Below are 25730 nucleotides of genomic sequence, written 5' to 3'. Positions count from 1 at the left end.
TTCACCTTATGTTTTACACAAACTTCTTTACATATACAGAAAAAGACTTGATAGCAAGAACAAGGCATCTGTGCACTCAAGTTCTTTTTTTTTTTTAATTCCTTTTAATGTAGTACCAAAATGTGGTAGTGAACAGCAACCAAAAAAAAAAATTGGAATTACTTGCTTTATATTTTGCCTTTTTTCCTACTTTTGCATTCTCAAAAGATGCCAAACTCCATCAGGAAGAGTAGACGGGCTGGGCAGCCTTGAACCTAGTCCACTTATATTTGTGGCACTATGACTACCTGAGAAAAAATGACAATTAAAGGGAAAGGAACACTGGGAGTAGGAGAACAAAGACCATGATACACCAGCTTTCACCTGTTCCATCCTGTACTGTATGTGGGATTAAACAGATACATAAATTAAAGCACTGTAGAAGAACAATTTTAAAAAATATGGCATTATATACTAGTGTCAATTGCTAGAACTCTGAAATCAACCTCTTTCCATATCTCTATTGAACATTTACGTGAACCTGTGAAGTTGTTTAAAAAGTCTTGATAACCTTATTAAAATGTTTATAAACATTTTAGAAAAAGCTCTAAGGCACCTTAAATGTCGTTTCATAGAAATGGTTAACTTGATTTTAAACTGTGTACTAGTTAATGCATGTCTTTTACAGTGGCACATTTTTCTTCTCTTCTGCAAGTGTTAGAACTGCATATCACTTTCCTTTGGAGAATGACACTAATGTCACATAAGGTAGAGATTTGGTGCATTGAAAATGTACAGTGTTGGCTCTCATGGTTTAACGGGAGGGATTATCTGCATAGTCTTGAGGAAAAGCTGGGTAGCAAATTTTAAATTAAGATTTTTGTGTATATTTAAGTTCATCAAATAAAGGTAAATTAATCTTAAAGAACTTTTAAAATTACAGACATTCCACTGCCCTTCTCCTAAAAAGATGTCATTTCGAAAAATGGATCCTAGCTGTACAATAGGATTTTACTGTCGAAATGTTCAGGACTTCAAACGAGCTTCTGAAGAAATTACTAAGGTACCTTTTTTAAAATATTATACTATTTGCAAGTGGCTTAATTTTTGTTAGAGATAGTCTATTAGAAAATAACAGTCTGAACTTTGGCATTTTGTAAAATTGCCCCTTGAATATTAATGTTATTAAGAATATTGGGAACTAGAAAATAAAACTTTTTGGGGGAATCCTAGAGTCTAAAACAAATGAAACCTGTTAGTGACCAGTTGAAAGTAATTGATTGCTCCACTAGGTGGCACTGTTGAAGTAAAAATTCCTTTGTGAACTGTAGACAAGTGCAAGCAATTAGGTTATATTCTATTTGAAGAGGATTTTAAAAGGGCAATCCCTTAGGGGTAGAAAAAAATTAATGAAGTATTTGATCAGACCAAATTGTGCATTATTTCTTGTTAGTCCAAGTGCTTCTTTGATTTTTTTAGAAAAGAGAAATGGTATTTTTGGATTTCTCAGAACTGCTTTATCAAATGAGGAGTGTTGTTACCTTCCAATAAGCTTGTTTAATCTGATCTGTTCTATTTAAAGGATCTTTGAAATAGGTTTATTTAACTTCTTCTCATTACCTTTAAACTTCTGCTTTTTTTGATCCTTGAGTATTGCTAAAACATTTACAGAGTCTTAGTGTCTGTCTATGCTTGGTACTTTAGAAAATAAAAAACATTACTTATATAGGAAGTAAGCTTAACTGGTTGGGTCTCTTTATTAGTATAAGCAGTTATAGGTTGCCGTTTTATGGTAAGTAAAACTAATACCAGATCATTTTTGGGAATTTTTGGCAAGGTCAGCTATAAAAGTCAGTAGCTTATTATTTCTTTTCCTTACTTTAATTTAATTTAATTTAGGAAGGTGGACATTATTTGTTGAATTTTTATGTTTACAATGTAAAAAATAGAATGAAAAAGTTAAGTTAAAAGTTTTACATAAGTTATTTTACTTTACTTGACCTGCCACTTAAAAAAGGAAATGTAACAAGAATATGACAAAAAAATGAATGAGAAGAGAAAATGAGATATGTGAGAACCTTTCTTTATTTTTCATTTCTTATACTTGTTGTCTTTTCATTCTCCTTTTTTCTACCTGGAAGGCCAAGTGAACATAACAAAATATATATTCTCCCTTTTTTCATCTTCTATTACTTGATATTGGTATATAATTTTGTATATTTTACTTTGACAATTTTTTGTCTTTATGGAAGAATGTGCTAAAATGTACAAATCCAGATGATATTATAGTATAATTGATATTGGTAAACATTTTCCATGAAAAAGTCCCATTTTTGTGTTTCCATTAATATATTTTCTGCTTAGGTTAAAGTAAGTATATTTAGAACAGTAAAGCAAACTCTTACTCTTGAAATAGAAACAAACCAAATTATTATACCAAATTAAAGAAACGAATGAGTTGTATGCTGATATTTTGTGATTAAAAACAGATAGTTATTATGGTTTTTACACTGATGGAATACTTAGAAATTATTGCTGTTGATACATCAGAATAGTGTCTAATATAACGGCAAAAAGAAACCCCATTAAAGTATCATTTGGAAGTCCTGAGAATTTTGCCAGAATCAATTAACTTTGCTTTAATTGTAGTGGTATTCTCAAGTTAATAGCTTTTTGTAGTACTATCCAAAAATCACTTTGTCAATTAATAATGTGATCATTTACTTTTGTCTGAAAATTTTTAATTTAAATGGTTTTCCTTTTCTTCTTAAAAACTGAATTTGACATTTTCAGTTAAACTCCTAATTTTTCTCTTTGAAAATTAAAACAGCTTAAAATTATTTATTTTATATAGGATATATTTTCAGTTTTCTTGTTTTAGAAATGAAAGTAGGTAGTTTTAGAATCTCATATTCATTTGTGATGTTATATTAGTGAATGTTCTATTTGTGCTGTGTGATTTTAGAAATATTAATAAAATCATTAAACGAATTCAGGATTTAGCAGAGTTCAGCCCAGGACAATCTGAGTAACTACCATATGAAAAACATAAAATATGTATTATAATCACTGCTTTTAAACAAAGTTATAAGGCTTCTGCCCTCAAATAGCATTTATAGTTGAGGAGGGGAAATAAGACAAGTAGACATATATTGAATATGATATGCGTGTATATAGAAATAGAAATAAATTGATAGGGGAAGGAAAGGTGTTGAAATGAGAGAGATGTCACATCCAAGACAAAGTGCTTTATCATGATGGTGATATTTAAGATGGGCCTTAAAATGTCGGGTTTAATTTCTATTGGCTTAAGGAGAAAGAAGGATACTTCAAGCAGAGGAAATAAGAGCAAAGGTGTAGGGGAAGGAAAGTATAAAGCTTGTCTAGAAATTGGCCAGTAGTATAATTTGGTAGGTACCAAGGATACAATAGAATAGGATTTTTTTTTCTAACTGCCTGAATCAGAATGCCTAGGGGTTAGCCTGGGACTCTCCATTTTTAACAAGCCTTCCAAGTAAGTCTTGTGCACTGTACTTGAGAAGCACTTATTTAAGGCAGTACAACCCAAAGTGTGATTTAATGATTTTTTTTTAGGTGGCACAAAGGCAAATATTTTATTTTAATATTTATATGTGTATGTTTATTAGAAAAATATGGGTGCTATATTAAGCATATGGTTTTCCAGTTGTTGATTTATAGTCTATGTTAAAATGATGATAGAAAAATAATTCACTAATTATAATAGAGGTGGCATACAATTATAGTGAAAATAGTGAAGTTCTATGATTTAAGAAACACTGCTGGAATAGTAAAGGATAAGGCTAGAAAAGTAGGTTGTAATAATATTGTGGAAAGTCTTTAATCCCAGGCTAAGATGTGGTACTTTAGCAATAGGTTGATTTTTTAAATTCATTTTTAAACTTCAGGCCTACGTAAATATAGCGAATAGTATAATAAGTACCCATGTTCTACTAATGAGCTTTAAAAAAATTACATATATAAGTGAACCATGTTATGCTTTCCCAATCCTCTTCCTCCCTCCCCAGAGACTACCACTATCCTGAATTAATATACAGTACACATGCTGTATATATCCATAAATAACATGTTATACTGTTTGCTTGTTATTAAATTTCTATTAATGATATTTTATATAAAATGTATATATCCTGAAAATTGCTTTTTTATTTAAAATTGATTTAAATGTTATACATATGTATACATGTAAGTCTAGTTTATTCATTTAAACTGTTAACTAGTTTTCCATTTTACAGTATACTATTTATGTACTTTTTTTGTTGATGACTATCTAGCTTGTTTCATTTTTCAGTTACAAATAATGTTTATAAGTATATTCTTGAACCTATCTCATATCTTTCACTAGGATATATACATTAGAGTGGAATTACTGGGTCATAGGGTATGCAAATATTTAGGTTTGTTGGATATTATCAAATGCTCTCCTCAGTGGTCATATCAAAAATATGTGAGTGTTTCATATCCTTATCAATACTTGATATTGTCAGATTTAAAAATTTTTAACCAATCTCATGGATATGAAATAGTATCTCTTTGTAGTTTTTGTTTGTATTTTCCTGATTGCTAATGAGGTTGAGCATCTTATCAAGGTTTATTGGCCCATTTGGTTCCTCTTTTGTGAATTTCCTGCTCATTTCTTTTTGTGGGAAAATCCACTTTAAAAAAAAATTGTGATTCCCTGTCCCCTGCCCTGAAATGGCTCCCTTGTTTGTCTGCTCATTGTTTCTGCTTGCTGTCTGCTTATTGTGTCTGCTCATTGCGTCCCCTTACTGTCTGCTCTTTAGGAGGCACCAGAACCTGAACCTGGAACCTCCCATGTAGGAGGTGGGTGCCCAACTGCTTGAGCCATATCCGCTCCCTGCTTGTTGTGTCAGCTCATTGCATCAGCTCATTACATTTGCTTGTCTTCTTTAGGAGGCACTGGGAACCAAACCTAGGATCTCCCATGTGGGAAGCTGGTGCCCATACTTGAGCCACATTGGTTCCTTGTTCATTTCTTTTCTATATTTTTTTATGGGGTTATTTGCTTTGATGGAATTCTATTCTTTATATAATTCTGGGTACTATTGCTTTATTGGCTTTATTTGTTTGTAAATATATTCTTCTAGGCTACTATTTTCACTTGTTAGTGGTGTCTTTAACTTTAATATAGTCAAATTAACTAATCTTTCCCTTTATAGCTTTTTTAAAAAAGATTTATTTATTCGCCCTGCCCCCCCCCCCTTGTTTGCCCTTGCTGTCTGCTCTCTGTGTCCATCCGCTGTGTGCTCTCTGTGTCTACTCCTCTTCTTTTTAGGAGGCACTGGGAACCAAACCTGGGACCTCCTATGTGGGAGAGAGGCACTCAGTTGCTTGAGCCACCTCCACTCCTTGCTGTATTGTCTCTCTCATTGTTTCTTCTTTGTGTCTTGTTGCATCATCTTGTTGTGTCATCTTGTTTCATCAGCTTGTTGTATCAGCTTATCGCACCAGTTCACTGTCTTGCTTATCTTCTCCTGGAGGCACTGGTACTGAACCCACAACCTCCCATGTGGTAGGCAGGAGCTCAATTGCTTGGGCCACATCCCCTTCCCCCCCCTTTATAGCTTTTAAACTTTATATTAAAGAAATCTTTAATAATCCAAAATCATATATATATGCCCTACATTTCTTCAAAAAGTTTTGAAGATATATGTTTCACATCTAAGTCTTTTTTCTGTTGTAAGGTAGATATTTTGTTTTCCAATATGAATAGCCCATTGTTCCAGCATCATTTATTGAAAAGTCTAACCTTTCTTTGCTGAATTGTAATGTTTTCTGCAAGGACCTGAAGTAGGACCAAAGCAGTGGGACTGGAGAGGAAGAAATTGTTTTGAGAGAGTTGGTGAAGGTAGAATCAGTAAGACTAATCAGCTGCTTGAACTGGGGCAGGGTGGGGGGAGGATAGGGAAAAGGGACATCTCAAAGACAGCTCTGTTTTACATCTAGGTGACTAGGAGAAAAAATTTTTTTTTAAAAAATTTTTTTAATTTTTTTAATTTTTTATTTTTATTAACTTTGTAATAATATTACATTAAAAATATATATGTGAGGTCCCATTCAACCCCACCCCCCCACCCCCCCCCTCCCCCCCCCAACAACACTCGTTCCCATCATCATGACACATCCACTGGACTTGGTAAGTACATCTTTGGGCACCTCTGCGCCTCATAGACAATGGTTCACATCATGGCCCATACTCTCCTCCATTCCATCCCGTGGGCCCTGTGAGGATTTACAATGTCCGGTGATTACCTCTGAAGCACCATCCAGGGCATCTCCATGTCCCAAAGACGCCTCCACCTCTCATCTCTTCCTGCCTTTCCCCATACCCATCGTCCACCATGTCCACTTTTCCCAATCCAATGCCACCTCTTCTATGTGGACATTGGATTGGTTGTGTCCATTGCACCTCTATGTCAAGAGTAGGCTCAGATTCCACATGGATGCTGGATGCAATCCTCCCATTTTCAGTTGTAATCACTCTAGGCTCCATGGTGTGGTGGTTGTCCTTCTTCAACTCCATCTTAGCTGAGTGTGGTAAGTCCAATAGATCAGATTGTAGGTGCTGGAGGGAGAAAAAATTAATAGTTAATAATTTGGTCATTCTTTTAGTTAATCAACAAATATTTGAGTGCTTTCACCCTTCTTTCACTAAAAATCCTCTTTCCTTGATTTTCCTCATTCTTTACGAATTGCTTCTTCTTACCTCTCCTTTGCCTACTCTTCTCTCTAGCCTCTTAATGTTGGAGTACCTTAGGGCTTACTTAGTCTTTATTCCTCAACTCTCCTTCATCTCAGTGATCTCAATTGTATAGCTTTAAATATCAAGTATAAGTCTGCTAAAACTAAGATGATATTGTTAGCCCAAACCTCTCTTCCAAATTTTAGATTATATATGCCAAACTGCTATTCAGCATCCCTTCTATGTCTGACATGCATAACCAAAATAAAATTCCTGATTTTCCTTCTGAAGCCTGCTGTACTCTGTAGTTTTTCTCATCTCATTTGATGGCAGATTTATCCTTCTGTCTGCTTAGGCCAAAGGTGTTGACATTATCCTTAAATCCTTTCTTTCTCACATTTTCCATAACCAGTTATACTTTTAAAATGTATTTACAAGCAGACTTCTTTTTTTTTTCTTAAATTGTCTTTTTTTTTAAAGATACATAGATCACAAAAAATGTTACATTAAAAAATAGAAGAGTTCCCCCCATACCCTCACCCCCCCACTCCTCCCACATCAACAACCTCTTTCGTCATTGTGGCACATTCATTGTATTTGGTGAATACATTTTGGAGCACTGCTGCATCACATGAATAGTTTACACTGTGTTTACACTCTCCCCCAGTACAGTCAGTGGGTTATGGCAGGATATATAATGTCCAGCATCTGTCCCTGCAGTATCATTTAGGACAACTCCAAGTCCTAAAAAACACCCCACATCTCATCTCTTCTTCCGTCTCCCTGCCCTCAGCAACTACCATGGCCACTTTCTCCAGATCAATGCTACAGTTTATTCCATTACTAGTCACAATAGTTCCATAGTAGAATATCAGTAAGTCCACTCTAATCCATATTTTATTCTTCCATCCTGTGGACCCTGGGTTGGTGATGTCCACTCCACCTCTATATCGAGAGGGGGCTTAGATCCCACATGGTTGTTGGGATGCGATTCTCCTGCTTGGAGTTGTAGGCACTCTTGGTTCCCTGGTGTGGTGGATGACCATCCTCACCTCCCTGTTAGCCGACCTGTGCAAGTCTAACAAATCGGAGAGTAGGTACTGCAACTCTGCTGGGGCTCAGGGCCCAGATGGCACATGGCCAGTCCAGAGATTGAAGTCTCCTGGGTATACACCAACCCCAGTGCCAACCACAGGTTCAGTAAAAGTGACAGAAGAGGCATGTGTAGAACGTTCACATCTGAGTCCAACTCCATCACACTCAGGAACACAAGTTCAAAGTAGGGCCCACTGCCAAGGCACTGAACTCGAGCCAACTGCCATGATTGTAGAGCCTGTGCATCTCCGCAGCCCTCAGGAGCACCAGTACCTGGGTTTGTATCTACTTTGGCTGTCTCTGGGATCCAAGCAGACCACTTCTTACCACCCTCCACTATTACTATCCTGGTCTAACCACCATCATTACTGCAGTTGTTATAGTAGAGAGAGAAGTCTGGTGATTGTGATATTGAGGGCCAGGATGCGAGAAATCTCTGAGAAGGAAGATTTATTAACCGCTGGCTGGGCCCAACAGACTTCTGTCCAAAAAACCAAACCCTGAATAGGATTTCTAGGTCCCTTTTATATAGAGGATGTAGGAGTGTGGAGTGGAAAAGCACCACTTGGTGCTTTTATGCAAAAAGGACTTTCTTTGTTAGTTTCTTAGAGTTTTAGGGGTTTGTTTGGATACCAGGTAGGTTTGAATTAATATATCACCCACATTCCATCTGGATGTAAGTTTGAATACACATTCAGTCTGCATCCTTCCTAAATAGTCAAAGCCTATAGAGCCTGTATCACTTAACTGGCTTTCTGGGAACTAGGCAAAGTTGGATATAGAATTAAGTTTGAATTCATGCACAGGCCATATTACAATGACCTCCCAATTAGTTTCCAAGCTTCCCCCCACCTCTGCTACAGTTTATTTTCAATTCAGCAACCTAAGTGATCCTTTTAAAATATAAGACACTGATTGTTCCCTCTGATTAGAATGCTTTTCCCTCAGGTATCTGCATGACTGACTCCTTTATCTCTTTTAAGTTGTAGCTCAGGTACTTCCTTCTTAGTGAGGCCTAACCTGACCACCCTATTTTAAAATTGCAAATCCCTCATTCCCTTTTACCTTGTCTTTTCCTTTTTTCCTGTAGTGCTTAACATTTTCTAATACATAATTTATTTATTAGATTGTTTCTTATCTGTCTCCCCTATTCAAATGTAAACTATACAAGGAGAGGAATGTTTTGCCTCTTTTGATCATTGACATATCCCAAGCATCTAGAACAGTGCCTGGCCCATAGTAAGTGTTCAGTATATTTTTTTGGAGCTGGTTATGCAGTGGTGAACATGATAGTTTTGACTCCTGTCTTCATGAAAATATAGTCTAGTAGGCAAGATGAACATTAAACACACAAATGAATGCATAACAAAAATTAAAAGTTTCATTAAGAAAAAATATTATAATGTTTGGAGAAAGAAAAATATGAGACATAAATTAATTTGGGGAGTGCAGAAACAATTTAAAGGGTATATTCACTACATTTTCCTTAGGGCTCAGATAACATCTTAATGGTCCATGAAACCTGCCCTTTTTAAACCTACTACATAATGAGTAGGAAATCAACAAGAGAATAGTAAGGTTTCTTCTAATTATAAAGAACCTATGGGCGGTGGACTTGGCCCAGTGGTTAGGGCGTCCGTCTACCACATGGGAGGTCCGTGGTTCAAACCCCGGGCCTCCTTGACTGGTGTGGAGCTGGCCCATGCTCAGTGCTGATGCGCGCAAGGAGTGCCCTGCGACGCAGGGGTGTCCCCGCCTAGGTGAGCCCCACGCGCAAGGAGTGCGCCCTGTAAGGAGAGCCGCCCAGCACAGAAGAAAGTGCAGCCTGCCCAGGAATGGCGCCACACATATGGAGAGCTGACACAACAAGATGATGCAACAAAAAGAAACACAGATTCCCGTGCCGCTGACAACAGAAGTGGACAAAGAAGATGCAGCAAATAGACACAGAGAACAGACAACCAAGGTGGGGGTGGCGGGGGAAGGGGAGAGAAATAAATAAATAAATAAATCTTTTTTTTTTTTTAAAAAAAAGAACCTAAATTCACAGAGTTTCATAACTTGATTTAAGATTGCTTGGAAGCCTTTGAATGATAGAGTTTGGCATGATAAAGATAGTGGAATTGCAAGTGAGGTTAGGGGTTCCTATTATTTCATTGAAATGATCCACTATGACATCTGTGTGTATATGGAGGCAAATGGTCTGGGACAATTGAGAGTGTGGAAGATTTGAAGGTTAGGTAATATGTTGAAGTCCGGTTGATGGGGAGTGCATCTAAAACAACTCTTCCATTTTGCCCCTTTCTCTAGGCTTTCTATCTCTATGGAATAGTTCTATTTAATCCTGCCTCTAATCTTTCTGTTCATCCTCTCCTTCATATTCATCTCTGAGTGAGATTGTTTTAATTCTTTCTTTGAGTCCCTAAAGTAGCTTTCCAACTGATTTAGAGTAAAAGCTCAAGCCCTTAAAGCAACCTATAAAGCCTTATTACCTCTCTGACCTCATCTGCTACTACTCTTGCTCCCCCAAGTTCAACAACACTAATCTTAAAAATGCTGGGTGCTCTCCCATTTCAAGGACTTTTTTTGTTTCCTGGGTCTGGAATTTTCCTGCTACAGATATTCTCTCCCTCACTTTTCTTACAACCTTACTCAAGCGTCACTTTATTGGGCCTTCCCTGGTTACCCTTTATATATTTATAGTCCCCCCACTTCCTTGTTTCATGTTTCTCCTTAGCACATATCATTAGGTATCATTTGTTTAAACACATACACATATCACATACATATATGTATATATTCTGCTATATCATAAATATATATGTTCTATTTATCTTATCATCTGTTTACTCCTACTGGAATGTCATCTCAACAAAGGCAGGGCTATTTGTTTGTTTTGTTTATTGTTGTATCCCCAGTGCCTAGAACAGACCTGTCACACTGTAGGTACTCAATCCATATTTGTTGTATGAAATAATGAATCAAAGAGACTTTGTTTTATTTATAAGTCAGCAAGGAACTAAGAAGTGAATTATAGCAAATCTCCAGTGTATTTTCACCTATTTCTTCTATTAAATTGTATTTTCCTTAAATTGCTGTGGCTTTATCTTACTTTATAATAGCCTATTTACTTAATACATAGTTCAAAACATATTTTGGCCAACTAATATGGACTTAAAATTAATTTTCATCTTTATCAAGGTAATAACATGAAATGGCAATGAAAGGCTTATGCTGAAAAACAGGAGTCTCTACTCCCTAAGATACCTCCTCAAAGACAGTCACTTTTAACTCTTTTTAGCTATTTCTTCAGGATTTAAATTCTACATTTCTAAGTTATGTGCTTATTCTGTCCTTATTCAATCTGATTAATCAATTTTACATGAATCCATTTGGATCAATTAGTTTCCTGTTATAGTCCTTTCCCCCCATTTCCCCTTCTCCCAATTATACTTCCAATGTAGTTAAGTTACATCACAGTTTTTTGTTAAATCACTATTCAGTGATCACATTATTATATCTCCATAATATTGTTCACTAATTACATAGTGTTTTAGTGGGAGCAAAATACTAGAAATGGGTTGGCTTTTATTAAAAGGGGGATTTTTAAGAGTAAAAGCTTATAGTTCTGAGGCTCTGAAAATGTCTAAGTCAAGGCATCATCAGAAATGCTTTCTCACCAAAGTTCGGCTGTTATGATCCTGAACTCCTGCCACATGGCAAGGGAAAACGGCAGCTTCTCATTGTTTCATGCCTGCTCCACTGGTTCCACCCTCCAGCCTCTCTCTCGTCCTCTCAGGGTTTCTCTGTCTTTGTGCAGTCATCTTTCTCACATGGCAAGGTCAAAATTGCGGCTCATTCTCTCTGTGTTTCTGCTTTCAGTATTCAATGTATAAAACTCCAGCAAGAGGGCAGAGACTCATGCTGGGTCATGCCTTACTGATAAAGTCCAATCAAAGGCCCTAAAGCAATATAATCAAGTGATCTAATCAAAGGCCCTAATATAAGCTAAGGGCCTCACACCCACAGGAATGGATTAATTTGAGAACATGACCTTTTATGGATTCACAAAAAAAGTTCAAACTGCCATAGATAGGGTACTATGATTATATTTCTTTTCTCTCCAACCCTTGTTTTTCTTGGAGTTAATTCTACTGTGCCCCTATAATAATTTCCTTAGTTTTCCTTGTACCTATTGATATTTTTTCCTAAATGTTCAGTGATACCTGTCAAATACCAAGCAGTAAATTTTTCATAAGCACAGACATAAGAATATCAATATTTTTCTTCTTTCCTCCCTTAGTTGTTCCTTCAGCTCCAGTGTTAACTGTTTTTATTTTTTATTTAATTTTTAAAAGATTTATTTGGGAAGTGGACTTGGCCCAATGGATAGGGCGTCCGTCTACCACATGGGAGGCTGCGGTTCAAACACTGGGCCTCCTTGACCCTTGTGGAGCTGGCCCGTGTGCAGTGCTGATGCACGCAAAGAGTACTGTGCCACGCAGGGGTGTCCCCCGCGTAGGGGAGCCCCACGCGCAAGGAGTATGCCCCGTAAGGAAAGCCGCCCTGTAAGGAGAGCTACCCAGTGCGAAAGAAAGTTCAGCCTGCTCAGGAATGGTGCCACACACACAGAGAGCTGACACAACAAGATGACGCAACAGAAAGAGACACAGATTTTCATGCTGCTGACAACAAAAGCAGACAAAAGAAGAACACGCAGCAAATGGACACAGAGAACAGAAACTGGGGCGGGGAGGGGGAAGAGGAGAGAAATAAATAAAAAATAAATCTTAAAAAAAAAATGTATTTATTTTCCCCCTTCCCCTCCTCCCATACTGCTGTTTTTGCTGTCTGTGTTGTCTTCTCTTCTCATTTTCTCTCCTCTAGGATTCACTGGGATTCGATCCTAGAGACTCCTGATATGGACAGAGGTTCCCTGTCAATTGCGCCACCTCAGTTCTTGGTTTCTGCTGTGCTTCACCTTTTTTTTTTTTTAAAGATTTATTTATTTCTCTCCCCTTCCTTGCCACCCCCCCCTTCCCGGTTGTCTGTTCTCTGTGTCTATTTGCTGCGTCTTCTTTGTCCGCTTCTATTGTTGTCAGCGGCACGGGAATCTGTGTCTCTTTTTGTTGTGTCATCTTGTGTCAGTTCTCCATGTGTGGGGCACCATTCCTGGGCAGGATGCACTTTCTTTCATGCTGGGCAGCTCTCCTTACAGGGAGCACTCCTTGTGTGTGGGGTTCCCGTATGTGGGGGACACCCCTGCGTGACAGGGCACTCCTTGCGCGCATCAGCGCTGCACATGGGCCAGCTCCACACGGGTCAAGAAGGTCCGGGGTTTGAACCGCAGACCTCCGATGTGGTAGACGGATGCCCTAACCACTGGGCCAAGTCCGCTGCCCTGTGCTTCACCTTGACTCTCCCCTTGTCTCTCTTTTGTTGTGTCATCATCTTGCTGCGTGACTCACTTGTGTGGGCACTGGCTTAGCATATGGGCACTTGTGCTCACCATGTGGGCACTCGTGCTCACCAGCTCACCATGCGGGACTCACATGGGCACTGACTTGCTGTGCGGGCACATTTTCTCTTCTTTTTTACCAGGAGTTCCCAGGGATCGAACCCAGGTCCTCCCATGTAGTAGGTGGAAGCTCTGTCTCTTAAACCACATCCACTTCCCTGTTAACTATTTTTAGACCTGGTACAGAGTTGTCAGTTTGGAACTTCCTATCACTACTTTTCCATATCTTCTGAATCTCTGTTTTACTCTATTCCTTTGTTTTGCTGAAGCATATTTTCCAGTGCCTTCCTAAGAAAAGGATGCTTGGGAGATACATTTTTTGAATTCTTGCATGTCTGACCATCTTTATTCTATCTTTTGTTGATAATTTTACTGGATATAGAATTCTAGAATGAAAATAATTTTCCTCCTGAGCTGTGGAGGCATCACTCCACTCCCTTCTACAATGAGAAGTTTGGTGTCATTTTGAATTCATTTCCTCTAAATGTAACCTTTTTCTTTTTTCAGTTGAAAATGGTCAGTTTTGCATTCAAGTTCTACCACCTAATTGCTATCTAAACTCAAACATATTCCTTAATCTCTCTGTGCATCAGTTTTTCCATGGAATAAAATATTAATAGCTACCTTTATCTCTAGCATCATTATGTAATTAAATTATTTAATCTAATGTAGATTAGTGCCTGGTTTGTGATAGGCACCGTATAAAGTGTTAGCTATTATTATTTATCTCTAGTATTTTAAAACTTCATAATACCTCTTGGTTCAAGGTTTTTTAAAAATAGATTATCCTGTTTCCTTCATTTTGGAAAATTTTTTGAAATTAAAAAAATACATACCTTTCCTCTTTTTTTTGTTTCTTTTTGGGACTCTTATTGTATGCTTGTTGAATCTCCTGATTTGCTCCTCAAATTTTCTTATCTTTTTCCCTATTTTCCATCTCTTTATCTTTTTGCCCTGGGAAATTTCCTCTACTTTATCTTCTAATGCTTCTATTGATTATTTTAAATTTCAATTATATTTAAATTTCTAGGAGTTATATATGTTTTCTGTATTTCTTTTTTCATAGCATTCTATTTTTTTTTTTCTAGACTTACCTTTCCTTCTCTCCAAGGAAATTAATTATAGAAAGTTGACATTTTCTTCTGTTTCTTTTGTTGTTTCTCTTTCCTTCTGGACCTTTTTTTCATGTTCTTCGTTTGTTTTTTTTTTGCTTTAATCTTCCTATTTTCTTTTGAATGCTTTACCCAAATGACTGGTGAGCTTTTGCGTATGTTTATATTTAAGGATGAGGCATGAAAAAGCTGTGTAGAACCTCTTGTATTTAGGCATGGATTTTTATCTGGCGAAGTTCATGCTAGGGAGATCATATGATGAGCCTCCCTCTTCACTGGGCAACCCTCAACGGTTAATAAATTTCCTCTAGGATGTTTTTTTTTCAGACAAAAGTTTTTACCATGTGTCAGGCACTTTGCTAAAGCTTTATATACATTTTCTCTTTTAATCTATTTAACCTTCTGAGGTAGGTATTCTTAGCTCCATTCTACAGGTAAGGAATCTTACATTTGGAAAGGTTCAGTAACTTTCCCAAAGTCACAACTAATAAATAGTATTGACTGCTGAGATTCATTCCTTAGAAGGCTTAACTCAAGATTAGTGTGTTCATAAGCACTATGTTATAGTCTTCTGTTTATACATCAATCCTTATTCCAGACAATTGATTATCTAATCTTCATTTTAGTTGATGGTGAACTCATTGGTAGTAATTACAATTTTTGAACAGACCTTTACTGTTAAAAAAAAAAAGATTTTCTTGATATTGAGTTGGAATCTGTCTCCATGTCACTTACTCCTTGGCCTCAGCACAAGAGAATGAGTCTGCTTCCTTCACTAGGACAAACGTTCCCATTTCTTCTAAAGGTGTACAATTTCTCATACCTAACACCATCCTGGTAAAAATGTCTTTCTGAAAACACTTGAGTATTTCAGGCTTGTGTTCATGATGATATTCCTTATATATTATATTTTCCAAGTGAAATAATAGTGTATGTTTAATCAGTGCCAGAAGACTGATATTATGATAATGGCAATAATGATAATAGCACATTAGATGCCAGGAAATCTTCTACATGCTTTATATATATTAACTTATATGTATATTATACACACATATATATACACATATATGTCATACATATAATTATGAGTATGGGTATATATACACATATAATATACATGTACATGTATTTATATATATATATTCTCATTAAAAAAACTATGAGCTAGGAATTATCATTACTAAAATTTTACAGATAAGGGAAATGAGACACAATCTGATAAAGCAACTTGCCCAGGGTCACACAGTAAGTATCGAGCCAGCATTTTAAGAGAGATTGTGTGGTTCCATAGTTCATATTTGTAACCATTATACTAGATAAACTTATAGGACTTTGGAGAAAGAAGTAATCACTGTGAACTGAGATCATTGGTAAATACTCCATGTTGTCAGTGGAACTTGGTCTGGAATTTTAAGGACTGGTAGAGTTTGTATGATCAAAAAAGAAATAGGAAGAGTAGCTAGCTAACAGAAGCATCCTTAGCAGAAACATTGAGGTAGAATGTTAGAATATGTTTATGGTACAAGATGAGGTGAATGTTTATGAGAACAATGAAACCTAATCTCTCATTATTTTAGCTTACAAGGGTCTGTGTGATCTGGCTTTTGCATACCACTCTTCCCCTTTTTGTCTAATCACTAGCTACACTGGCCTCCTACTTCTTCTTTCTCCTTGAACATACTAAGTGTGCTGACATTCTAGGGCCTTTGCACTAACTGATTTCTCAGCCTGGAAAGCTCCTTTCCCCGAACTTTTGGGTCTGGCTGGTTATGGTCATTCACGTCTCAGCTTGACCTTTTCTGAAAATGCAATCTAAAGAAGCCTCCCACTCCTTCCTTATCGCATGACCCTGTTTTATTTTTTGTCATTGTTCTCATTTCTGAATGGTATACAAACATCATTAGTATACCATTTTCAATATTTGCTCTCTCTCACCTTTATTTTGCTAAGAGAATCCTAATTTTGTTTTGGCTGGCAGTATGCCTACCCAAATGCTTGTTTTTCATGTCTCCCTTTTGTTTACACACAGTTTTGGCCAGTGAAATATAAGTGACTGTCTGCTGGAAGTTTCTGGGAAAACTTTGGCTTTCCTCATAAAGTGGGATATAGATTCAGTGCTGTCATGCCTTTATTCCACCTTTTTCAGTACAAACTCAAGAACTGGAGTTCCAGCCATGCATGGCACAGCACTCCTTGCGTGCATCAGCACTGTGCATGGGCCAGCTCATCACATGGGTCAGGAGGCCCTGAGTATGAACCTTGGACCTCTCATGTGGTAGGCAGACACTCTATCCATTGGGCCAAATCCGCTTCCCTGTCATTGTTTTTAAGTTGCAACTTTGGAATCATTATCGGGGAACTAGTCAAAATTGAGAGTAGATAATATTTTCATTGGAAAGAATATAAAATGACTTAATATATAGAGAGGTGATAAAGGATCATTTTTACCTGCATTTTGGGATTGGGGACTAAGTGGTGTCAGTGAAGGAAATGGAGAAAAAATAGTTCAGAAAAGAGAAAGAGCCAAAAAACCAAAATACTGTAGAAGTTAATGGGGCAGGGGAGATTTTAAGAAAGGAATGTATAAATATCAGGAAAGTAGGAACTGATAAAAGACCTTTTTATTTGAGGACTAGAAAAGATAGTGTTTTCAGTATAGTGATAGGGGTAAATGTTAGGTTACAAGAATTTAAAATTGAGTAGGTCAAAGAGAGTGGAATTTTGTCTTATGGTCATTTTACTTGAATTCAACTACATGAGCTCTTATAGTAAAAAAATTGGAAAATATTTTTCCATATGTATTCTTTGTTATATCCCATACATTATATATATATATTTACACACACACACACAAACATATAAATATAGTACATTTATACATTTTATTGAACAGGGCTATATATTCAAGATTATGCATACTTCCATTTGAGCACTATGAGGGCTTTTCAAAGCTAATTTTGATTAAATTGATTTTGACTATATTTTATTTTCCTATATGGGCTAACTTTAGAACCTAACTCCTACTTAAGATATAGCTTCACTGTGGTGAATATAAACCATATAGGTATAGACTGCTCTGTATTGACATGATTTCACATGTGTAATGGTAGGGACTAGTGGGAAAAATTTTGGCCTGGTGACAAGAGGTCATTTCTGGTTCTATTTCTGTTCTTACTTCCAATTATTAATAGCTTTTGGGTGGAATAAATTGCCTAACTTCTGTCCTCCAACTTTTTTCTTTGTAAATTCTGAAACCTGCCAACTTGGTACACAGGAAAAATATGATCAAATAATTGACTTTCTGAAAAGAAATTTTTTATTTACCTTTTAGATAATAAAGCAATTTCAATATATCTTTAGTTGTCTTATAAAATACAACAGACTTGTATATTCTAAAGTGGTTGATCAAACAACTGAAATCTTTTTTGAAAAGCAGCTATGAGAGAGTAAATTAAATTATCTTGTGTCTTTTAAAAAATAGTGTTTTTCTCCTAACTACAGTAGAAATACATGTTAGAAAGTTTGAAAAATAGAAGTCTAAAATATTTAAAAATCACCATTCTTTCATTCAGAGATAACTTTTAATTTTTTTGTATTTCCTTCTAATATTTTTAAGTGCATATTTAAAATCTTTTAATATAGTTGAGATTGGAATTTGCATATAGCTAAATATCTTGTTTAAAATTTTAAAATTTTGTAACACATATGTAACAGAATTTCCCATCTTAACCATTTTTTAAGTGTATAATTCAGTGATATTAATTACATTTGTAACTTTGTGCTACCATCACCACTATCATTATCTCACCTTTTTCATTACCCTAAACAGAAACTTTGCACCCATTAAGCAATAACTTCCCATTTGTCCCTTCTGCTAGCCCCCTGGTAACCTCTAATCTGTCTCCTATATTTGCTTATTCTAGACATTTCATATAAGTGGAATCATACAATATTTGTCCTTTCTTGTCTGGCTTATTTCATTCAACATAGTGTTTCAATGTTTATCCATTTTGTAGCATGCATCAGAATGTCATTCTTTTTATGGTTAAATAATATTGTAGGTGTGTACCACATTTTGTTTATCCATTCATCTCCTGATGGTTACTTTTGGCTATTGGGAATAATGCTGCTATGAACTTTGGTGAACAAGTGTCTGTTCAAGTTCCTGTTTTCAGTTCCTTTGGTTATATACCTAGAAGATGAATGTGGTAATTCTGTATACTTTCTGAGGAACCACCGAACTGTTTTCCACAGCAACTGCAACATTTTGCATTCCCATCAACAGTGTATGAGAGTTCCTATTTCTCTGCATTCTTGCCAAAACTTATTTCTGTGTGGTTTTTAAAAATATGTATATAATAGCCATCCTAATGATGTTGAGCATCTTTTCATGAACCTATTAGCTATCAGTATATCTTCTTTGGAGAAATGTCTTAAGTCCTTTACCCATTTTTAAATTGGATTATTTGTCTTTTTGTTGTTGAGTTCTGAGAATTTTTCATATATTCTCAATATTAAATTCTTAGCAGATACATAGATTACAACTGTTTTCTCCCATTCTGTCGGTTGCCCTTTCACTCCTTTCACTCTGTTGATAATGTCCTTTGATGAGTTAACGTTTTTAATTTTGATGATGTCCAATTTATCTGTTTTTTTTCCTTTTGTTGCTCATGCTTTTAGAGTCATAGTGATGAAATCATTGACAAATCTAAAGTCATGAAGAGTTTCTCCTATGTTTTCTTCTAAGAGCCTTATGATTTTAGCTCTTATATTTAAGTCCTTGATCCATTTTGAGTTAATATATTTTGTTTTTTCCTCTTAATATTAGGTAATTAACATTCTCCCAGTTTAGTATGTTAGAAACATCCTAATTTTTAAAAAAGTTTTATTTTATTATTTATTTCTCCCCACATGTGCTGTGTCTGCTTGCCGCGTGCTGGGTCTTCCTTCTAAGAGGCACTGGGAACTGAACCCAGGACCTCTGATGTGGGAGGGAGATGCCCAATTGCTTGAGCCACCTCCACTCCCTGCTTTGTTGTGTATCTCATTATATTTTCCTTTTGTCTTTTGTTGCCTCATCTTGTTGTGTCAGCTCACCATACCTAAAACATCCTAGTTTACCATGATCTTTTCTTTTGTATAATATCTTCTCACATAGATAACCTAATCTGGATCTCAGTTTTCCCATTTATAAAATTAGAGTAAGCTAGATCATTTCTAAAGTTTCCTTTGGCACTTCCATTTTTTTTTTTTTTTTAATTTTTTAATTTTTTATTGACTTAGTAATAATATTACATTAAAAATATATATGTGAGGTCCCATTCAACCCCACCCCCCCACCCCCCTTCTCCCCCCCCCCCCCCAACAACACTCGTTCCCATCATCATGACACATCCATTGGATTTGGTAAGTACATCTTTGGGCACCTCTGCACCTCATATACATTGGTTCACATCATGGCCCATACTCTCCTCTATTCCATCAAGTGGCACTTCCATTTTTATGTCCTAAAATTAGTTTTTCTGTGTTGTATCATGTTTTAAGTATTGATAGATTATCACATATTTTTGCTCAGTTCAACTACCCTTTAATATATTTATCATTTGATAGCCTTTAAAAATACTTTTAGTAAACTCAGAATAGTTAGAAAAATAATTCTGAAAGCCTGAAACCAATAAATATTATGCATTAAGAGACCCCGTATTGCAAAAAAGTAGGGATATTTTCTAATTAAAGGGTAGAGGGTTACTTTTTGACATTTTTCTCTGGGGCACAGATTTTAGTCTTTCATTGATAAGCAACTTAGTCCTGTGGCAATAGATCTCAGTGATGTCTGTCTTTATCTTGAAAAAAAGAATGAAGTGATGATAATGTTAAACTCTACTATGTTAATCTGAAAATGGTACAGAGTGTGGATATATGCTGATTAGATCCTGGCTTTTACAAGTGAATGACTATAAGGTTTATTTATTTATTTAAAAAAAGATTTATTTATTTATCAAATCCCCTCCCCCTGCCCCGGTTGTCTGTTCTCTGTGTCTGTTTGCTGCATCTTCTTCTTTGTCCACTTCTGTTGTTGTCAGTGGCATGGGAATCTGTGTTTCTTTTTGTCGCATCATCTTGTTGTGTCAGCTCTCCGTGTGTGCGGCACCATTCTTAGGCAGGCTGCACTTTCTTTCGCGCTGGGCGCCTCTCCTTACGGGGCGACTCCTTGCGCGTGAGGCTTCCCTATGCAGGGGACACCCCTGTGTGGCACGGCACTCCTTGCGCATATCAGCACTGCACGTGGGCCAGCTCCACACAGGTCAAGGAGGCCCAGGGTTTGAACCGTGGACCTCCCATGTGGTAGATGGATGCCCAAACCACTTGGCCAAGTCTGCTTCCCTATAAGTTTTAAATGATTATAAAATGGCACCAATTTTGGGCTACATCAAAGCAGTTGGCTGAAGGTGAAGTCACTTGATTAGATGCCAGCTCCTCTCTGCTTATTTTTTATTTTTCACATTTTAGTCATTTCTCTCTCCTCCCCCTTATTTTTGGTAGAATGTAAATAAAATAAATTTGAACACTGTATTTTGGAACAAAGTATAATTATAGGCTCTGATTTTCATTATATCTAGTTTTTAATCATACTGTATTAAAATAGTTCCTTTTGATTCATTTAAAAATGTATTTCATAATAACCATCTCATTGAAATATTTTAAATTTAATGAATTTCTGTGCTGCATGTAACTATTTTAGCCACATTTCAAAAGAATCTGTAAATATAATATATAATATAAGAATTGGATGATCCTTCAACTAAATGTTGATTTTTGGGAGAATTTAATTTTTATCTCTGCAATTATACACACACACAAACACACACACACACACACACACATATATTTTAGGAGGTACTGGAGATTGAACCCAGGACATTGTACATGGGAAGCAGGCACTTAAACACTGAGCTATAGCCACTCCGTGTGCAATTCTCTTTTAAAAAACAAATTATATCAATTTCTTATGAGTAATGGTCATCAAATACTGTTGATATATTTTTAGCATTCTCTATAACTCACAAACTTTTTAGAATCTTTTTTTTTTTGGACTTGATTCCCGGTAGAAAAGTTTCTATCAAAACATCCTTCATTCAAATTTTTAAATTCTTTTTTTTAATGAAAATTGTTTCAATTTCTTAAATAGAATTTGTGTAACAGAAAGATGTAAAATGCTTTGGAATGGGTTGATGACTTGTCAATGGATCTGAAATTGACAGTTTATAAAGGTTGTTGGTTACTCCACGAAATTCTAGGTTTTGCTTTTCTCATTTTCAAATTATGTAATGCAGTCTCAGAAGGAAATATGCATGGTGTGGCACAGGATTATTAATATGTAATATATATATTTTTAAAGATTTATTTATTTATTTATTTCTCTCCCCTTCTCCCCCCCACCCCGGTTGTCTGTTCTCTCTATTTGCTGCGTCTTGTTTGTCTGCTTCTGTTGTTGTCAGTGGCACGGGAATCTGTGTTTCTTTTTTGTTGCGTCATCTTGTTGTGTCAGTTCTCTGTGTGTGCAGCACCATTCCTGGGCAGGCTGCACTTCCGCGCTGGGTGGCTCTCCTTATGGGTGCACTCCTTGTGCATGGGGCTCACCTACGTGGGGGACACCCCTGTGTGGCACGGCACTCCTTGCGCGCATCAGCACTGTGCATGGGCCAGCTCCACACGGGTCAAGGAGGCCTGGGGTTTGAACCGCGGACCTCCCATGTGGTAGACAGACGCCCTAACCACTGGGCCAAGTCCGCCGCCCAATATGTAATATTAACAATATTAATATTAGTAGTGTTAATTTGTAAAATAGATCATGGATTTTCATGTTGGCTAGATTATTGCAAAAGTATTCCAGTCAAAATATTTTTTCAAATATAGGAATCTTTGAAAAGACCAAAATTATTTTTAGTTTTTTTTTTAAAGGATACTTAGATTACATAAATGTTACATAACAAAAATTATTTTTTAAATGAATTTATATGATCTCTTTTGGTCTTCTTAACAATTCTCTGCAGTAGGGAGATTGAATATCTTTCCATTTTGTAGATGATACTCAGGTTGATTGATTTGTCTAAAGTCACATCAAAGCAAGATATAGAACTGAGAATAGGACTGGGCTTCTTTCACAGTCTAATGCTCTTTTTTCTGTATTATGCTACCAAACAGTCTTTTACAATATTTTACCATAGGCCATGATACCATTTTGTTCTGTCTATTACTGCCAAAGGAAAACCACAACGTAATTATGTAGTATGCCCTCATACTGATGAGACCAGAAGGCTTATTTTGGGGGTAGAGAAGGAATAAGCACATGCTTAATTTTTGAGGTCTAGTTCTAACAGAGAAACATATATTCAGCTATAAATTACTGTATAATACTGATAAATTTTTGTCTTTTAGTCAGACCAGTTAAAGCAGTAGCCCTGGATGAATGGAAACAAGAGGGATGCTAACAAGAAGGGCTAAAACGTTAGATTTTGCCAAGTGATCCTAATGCTCTATTTATCACATTGAGTAAGAGATTCTTCTGTACTTTCTGTTGCAGATGCTGGAAGTTTTTTCTAAGGAGAAATATCCCTTATTTACTTTTGTAAATGGTCATTCCAGAGACTATGATTTTTCATCAGCTACAACCAATGAAGAAGACCTTTTCTCAGATGATGTAAAGAAAAGATTCAAAAGATTGAGCACAGAAGAGTTTGTCTTGCTTTAAAGATTAGCACACTGTTGCTCAATGAACTCCTCTGAAGGAGGAAAAATGAAGAGACACAAGTATACTTGAAATTGGTTTATTTTCACAAGTATCTTCATTTAAAAAAGAACGTTTAAAAATATACAAGTTTTAAAGATATTTTTCTGAAAGGGAAATTATTTAATGAATCTTGGTCTCTAATAAATATTGAGTGATTCTGATTGCATTCCTATTTCCCTAAGTTCTGCAAATGATAATTATACCTTAACTGTAAGTCTTCTTATCTTCAACCTTATACCCAAGGCCGCTAGTTTCCTGGAGGTTTTGTGATACAGGTCCAAAGATGGGGATCATCAAATAGTTCCAAGCTTTAACTTGTACGAATGACCAGAAGATCAGAGAACCAATCTTTGATGCCGCTTAGCAGCTTGCTGTGATTGTTAAAGCAACCAAAGGATACTTTTGGATGTATTTTAATATATTAAATAGTAATGGTTAGCTGTGATATGCGTACAATTATATAAGCAGAATTGTGAGCTAAGGTAATATGTAGCAATATGATTTTATAATGGCTGCTCGTTATGTTTGCTGTTGAACCTTCATAAAAGGAGTGGATATAAAGTATTGGTTTTCTCCACAAATTTAAAGGTTATGTTATGAATAGTAACTGCATCCAATCAAACCAGATAAAGACAATTATAAGATAGGGGAAGTATTTGTTTCCTATCTCAAAATGCAATTTTATGGGAACTCTTCCTATTATGCCTTTTTAAAATCTGATGTTAAGTACCAAGAAAGACATCAATACATGCTCTATGTGATTTTTGCCATTAATATAAATCAGTATAGTGGTGTTTAGACGCTGAGGCCATTTATAAGGCAAGTCTGCCTTAAGGGTATTATGTGTTTCTTAAAGGCAAATTTGTGATATAAAGGTAATAAGAGTTATTACTGAGCTAGGATTATAAAATACTTTAATAAAGATGTGAGAACATAAAATGCTTTTGTTTTGGTTTTGGTGTTGGGATTATTTTAATCCTTTAATTTGAAAAATCATTGTTTCAAATGAATTCTGTTTGTAATAAGGCAAATAATATTGTTGCTCTGAAAGCAAAATATTAACTTTTTTATGGAGCTTCCATGTTTCAGAATGGAAAGGTAACATCACAGAGACATAAAATTGTGTATCATCTAAGTCATTGATCTCTTCTATCAGAAAGGCTATTTGTTAAATTTAGAGTTGCATGCAAAACTGAAATAGAGGGTGAGCAGATTGCTTTAGTATGCCTGATGAGAAAAATCAGATTTGACATTTCCCAGTGAGGTTAGTTTATTGAAGTGAAATAGTCTTATATCTAAGTTTCCTTTACCCTAGATAAAATTTGTACAAATTAAGTCAAATACTAATTTTCCTAGAATGTCAAAGCAATGTAGGAACAGAAAGTTGGTAGTATGCCAGATTTTAAAAACTGCAGTCCTCTCTTCTAAGCCATTGCAATTTGTTGTTCCTACACAGCTGCAGTATTCTACAGGATTCTACAATAAACACATCAAATGAGAGCACTCATACCTTCAAATGGATCAGAACTGATTGTAAGTGTTTTCTTACAAGAACTATGTAAAGCTTAGAGTTACAGGATAGTATCCTGGTATTTCCTCAGCATGTCTATGGTCATTTATAAGCAGGGTTTTAGAATGAGACAAAGTTGAGGTGAGAGAAGGCGGAAACTTCCTTTACATTGAATCATATTGAAAATTTAGACTATTGTACAGACAAATTCTTGCAATATAGTCATTTTTATAACTGGAAATAAATGTTTATAATCAGAAATTGTTAGCCTAAAATATGTACATAAAAGGTATTCAGTGATATTTATGAATGCATGAGTGAATGGAAGTTGAGAGAAGGGCTGACGGATTTTTCTTGGCACTAATTCATCTTCAGCAGATGGCTAGCCAAAAGTTGTGCTAATCTTTTATTGGGAAGGCAGCAACAAAATTACGTCACTAGATTTAGAATAGAAGGACTGTATATTCTAGTTTCAAACTTTGCTTTGAGCACAGATATCTTTTTTCTGACAGCAGGTAAACTTAGTCAAGTAAAGCTTATAAATGATCTCTTTCAGCCTGGAAGAAAGTAAAATAAAAAAGGGCAAGATTCCAAGTTGGGTGTTCTGTTAGAATTATGGTAGGAGGATCCCCCATCATTTGATACTGGATTTTACCATTAATATTTCAGAAATGAATTTTTAAAATTCTTGGTGAGACTTTTTGATGGTGAAGATTTCTTTTCTCTTTCTCCATAAGATTTGAACTTTGAATCCCGTTTTGTCAACGTATTAACCATCAGCAGGCAACCTTGAAAATCATCATTTGCTGAATGAGTGAATGAAAAGATCCTTTATAGTATAAATGTATACAAAAAAATTTTTCCTTAGGTATCCATTGTTTTTGTTCTTACATTAAACCAAACCCATTAAATCTGTATTAGTGAGAAAATAACTTCACAGGATTAAAAACTAAGGTCACTTGTGTTCTATTCACTTTAGG

At 35.9% G+C, this 25730-nt stretch overlaps 1 protein-coding gene across 5 annotated transcripts in view; it reads left to right on the top strand.

The window, feature by feature from the left end:
- Window positions 1-24179, top strand: part of ATG4C (autophagy related 4C cysteine peptidase) — an 85356-nt gene extending 61177 nt beyond the window's left edge. For all 5 annotated transcript variants that reach the window (XM_058303467.2, XM_058303468.1, XM_058303465.2 and 2 more), the window contains 2 exons: window positions 923-1042; window positions 23034-24179. In XM_058303467.2, the coding sequence (XP_058159450.1) occupies window positions 923-1042; window positions 23034-23201 (288 nt within the window). In that variant the 3' untranslated portion in view covers window positions 23202-24179. The remainder of the gene's footprint in view (window positions 1-922; window positions 1043-23033) is intronic.
- Window positions 24180-25730: the final 1551 nt, after the last annotated feature.

Source organism: Dasypus novemcinctus, chromosome 9, assembly GCF_030445035.2.
Source record: "Dasypus novemcinctus isolate mDasNov1 chromosome 9, mDasNov1.1.hap2, whole genome shotgun sequence".
In the NCBI taxonomy this organism is placed as follows: Eukaryota; Metazoa; Chordata; class Mammalia; order Cingulata; family Dasypodidae; genus Dasypus; species Dasypus novemcinctus.
The sequence above is the reverse complement of the archived record's forward strand: the minus strand, read 5'-3'. Positions and strand labels throughout refer to the sequence as shown.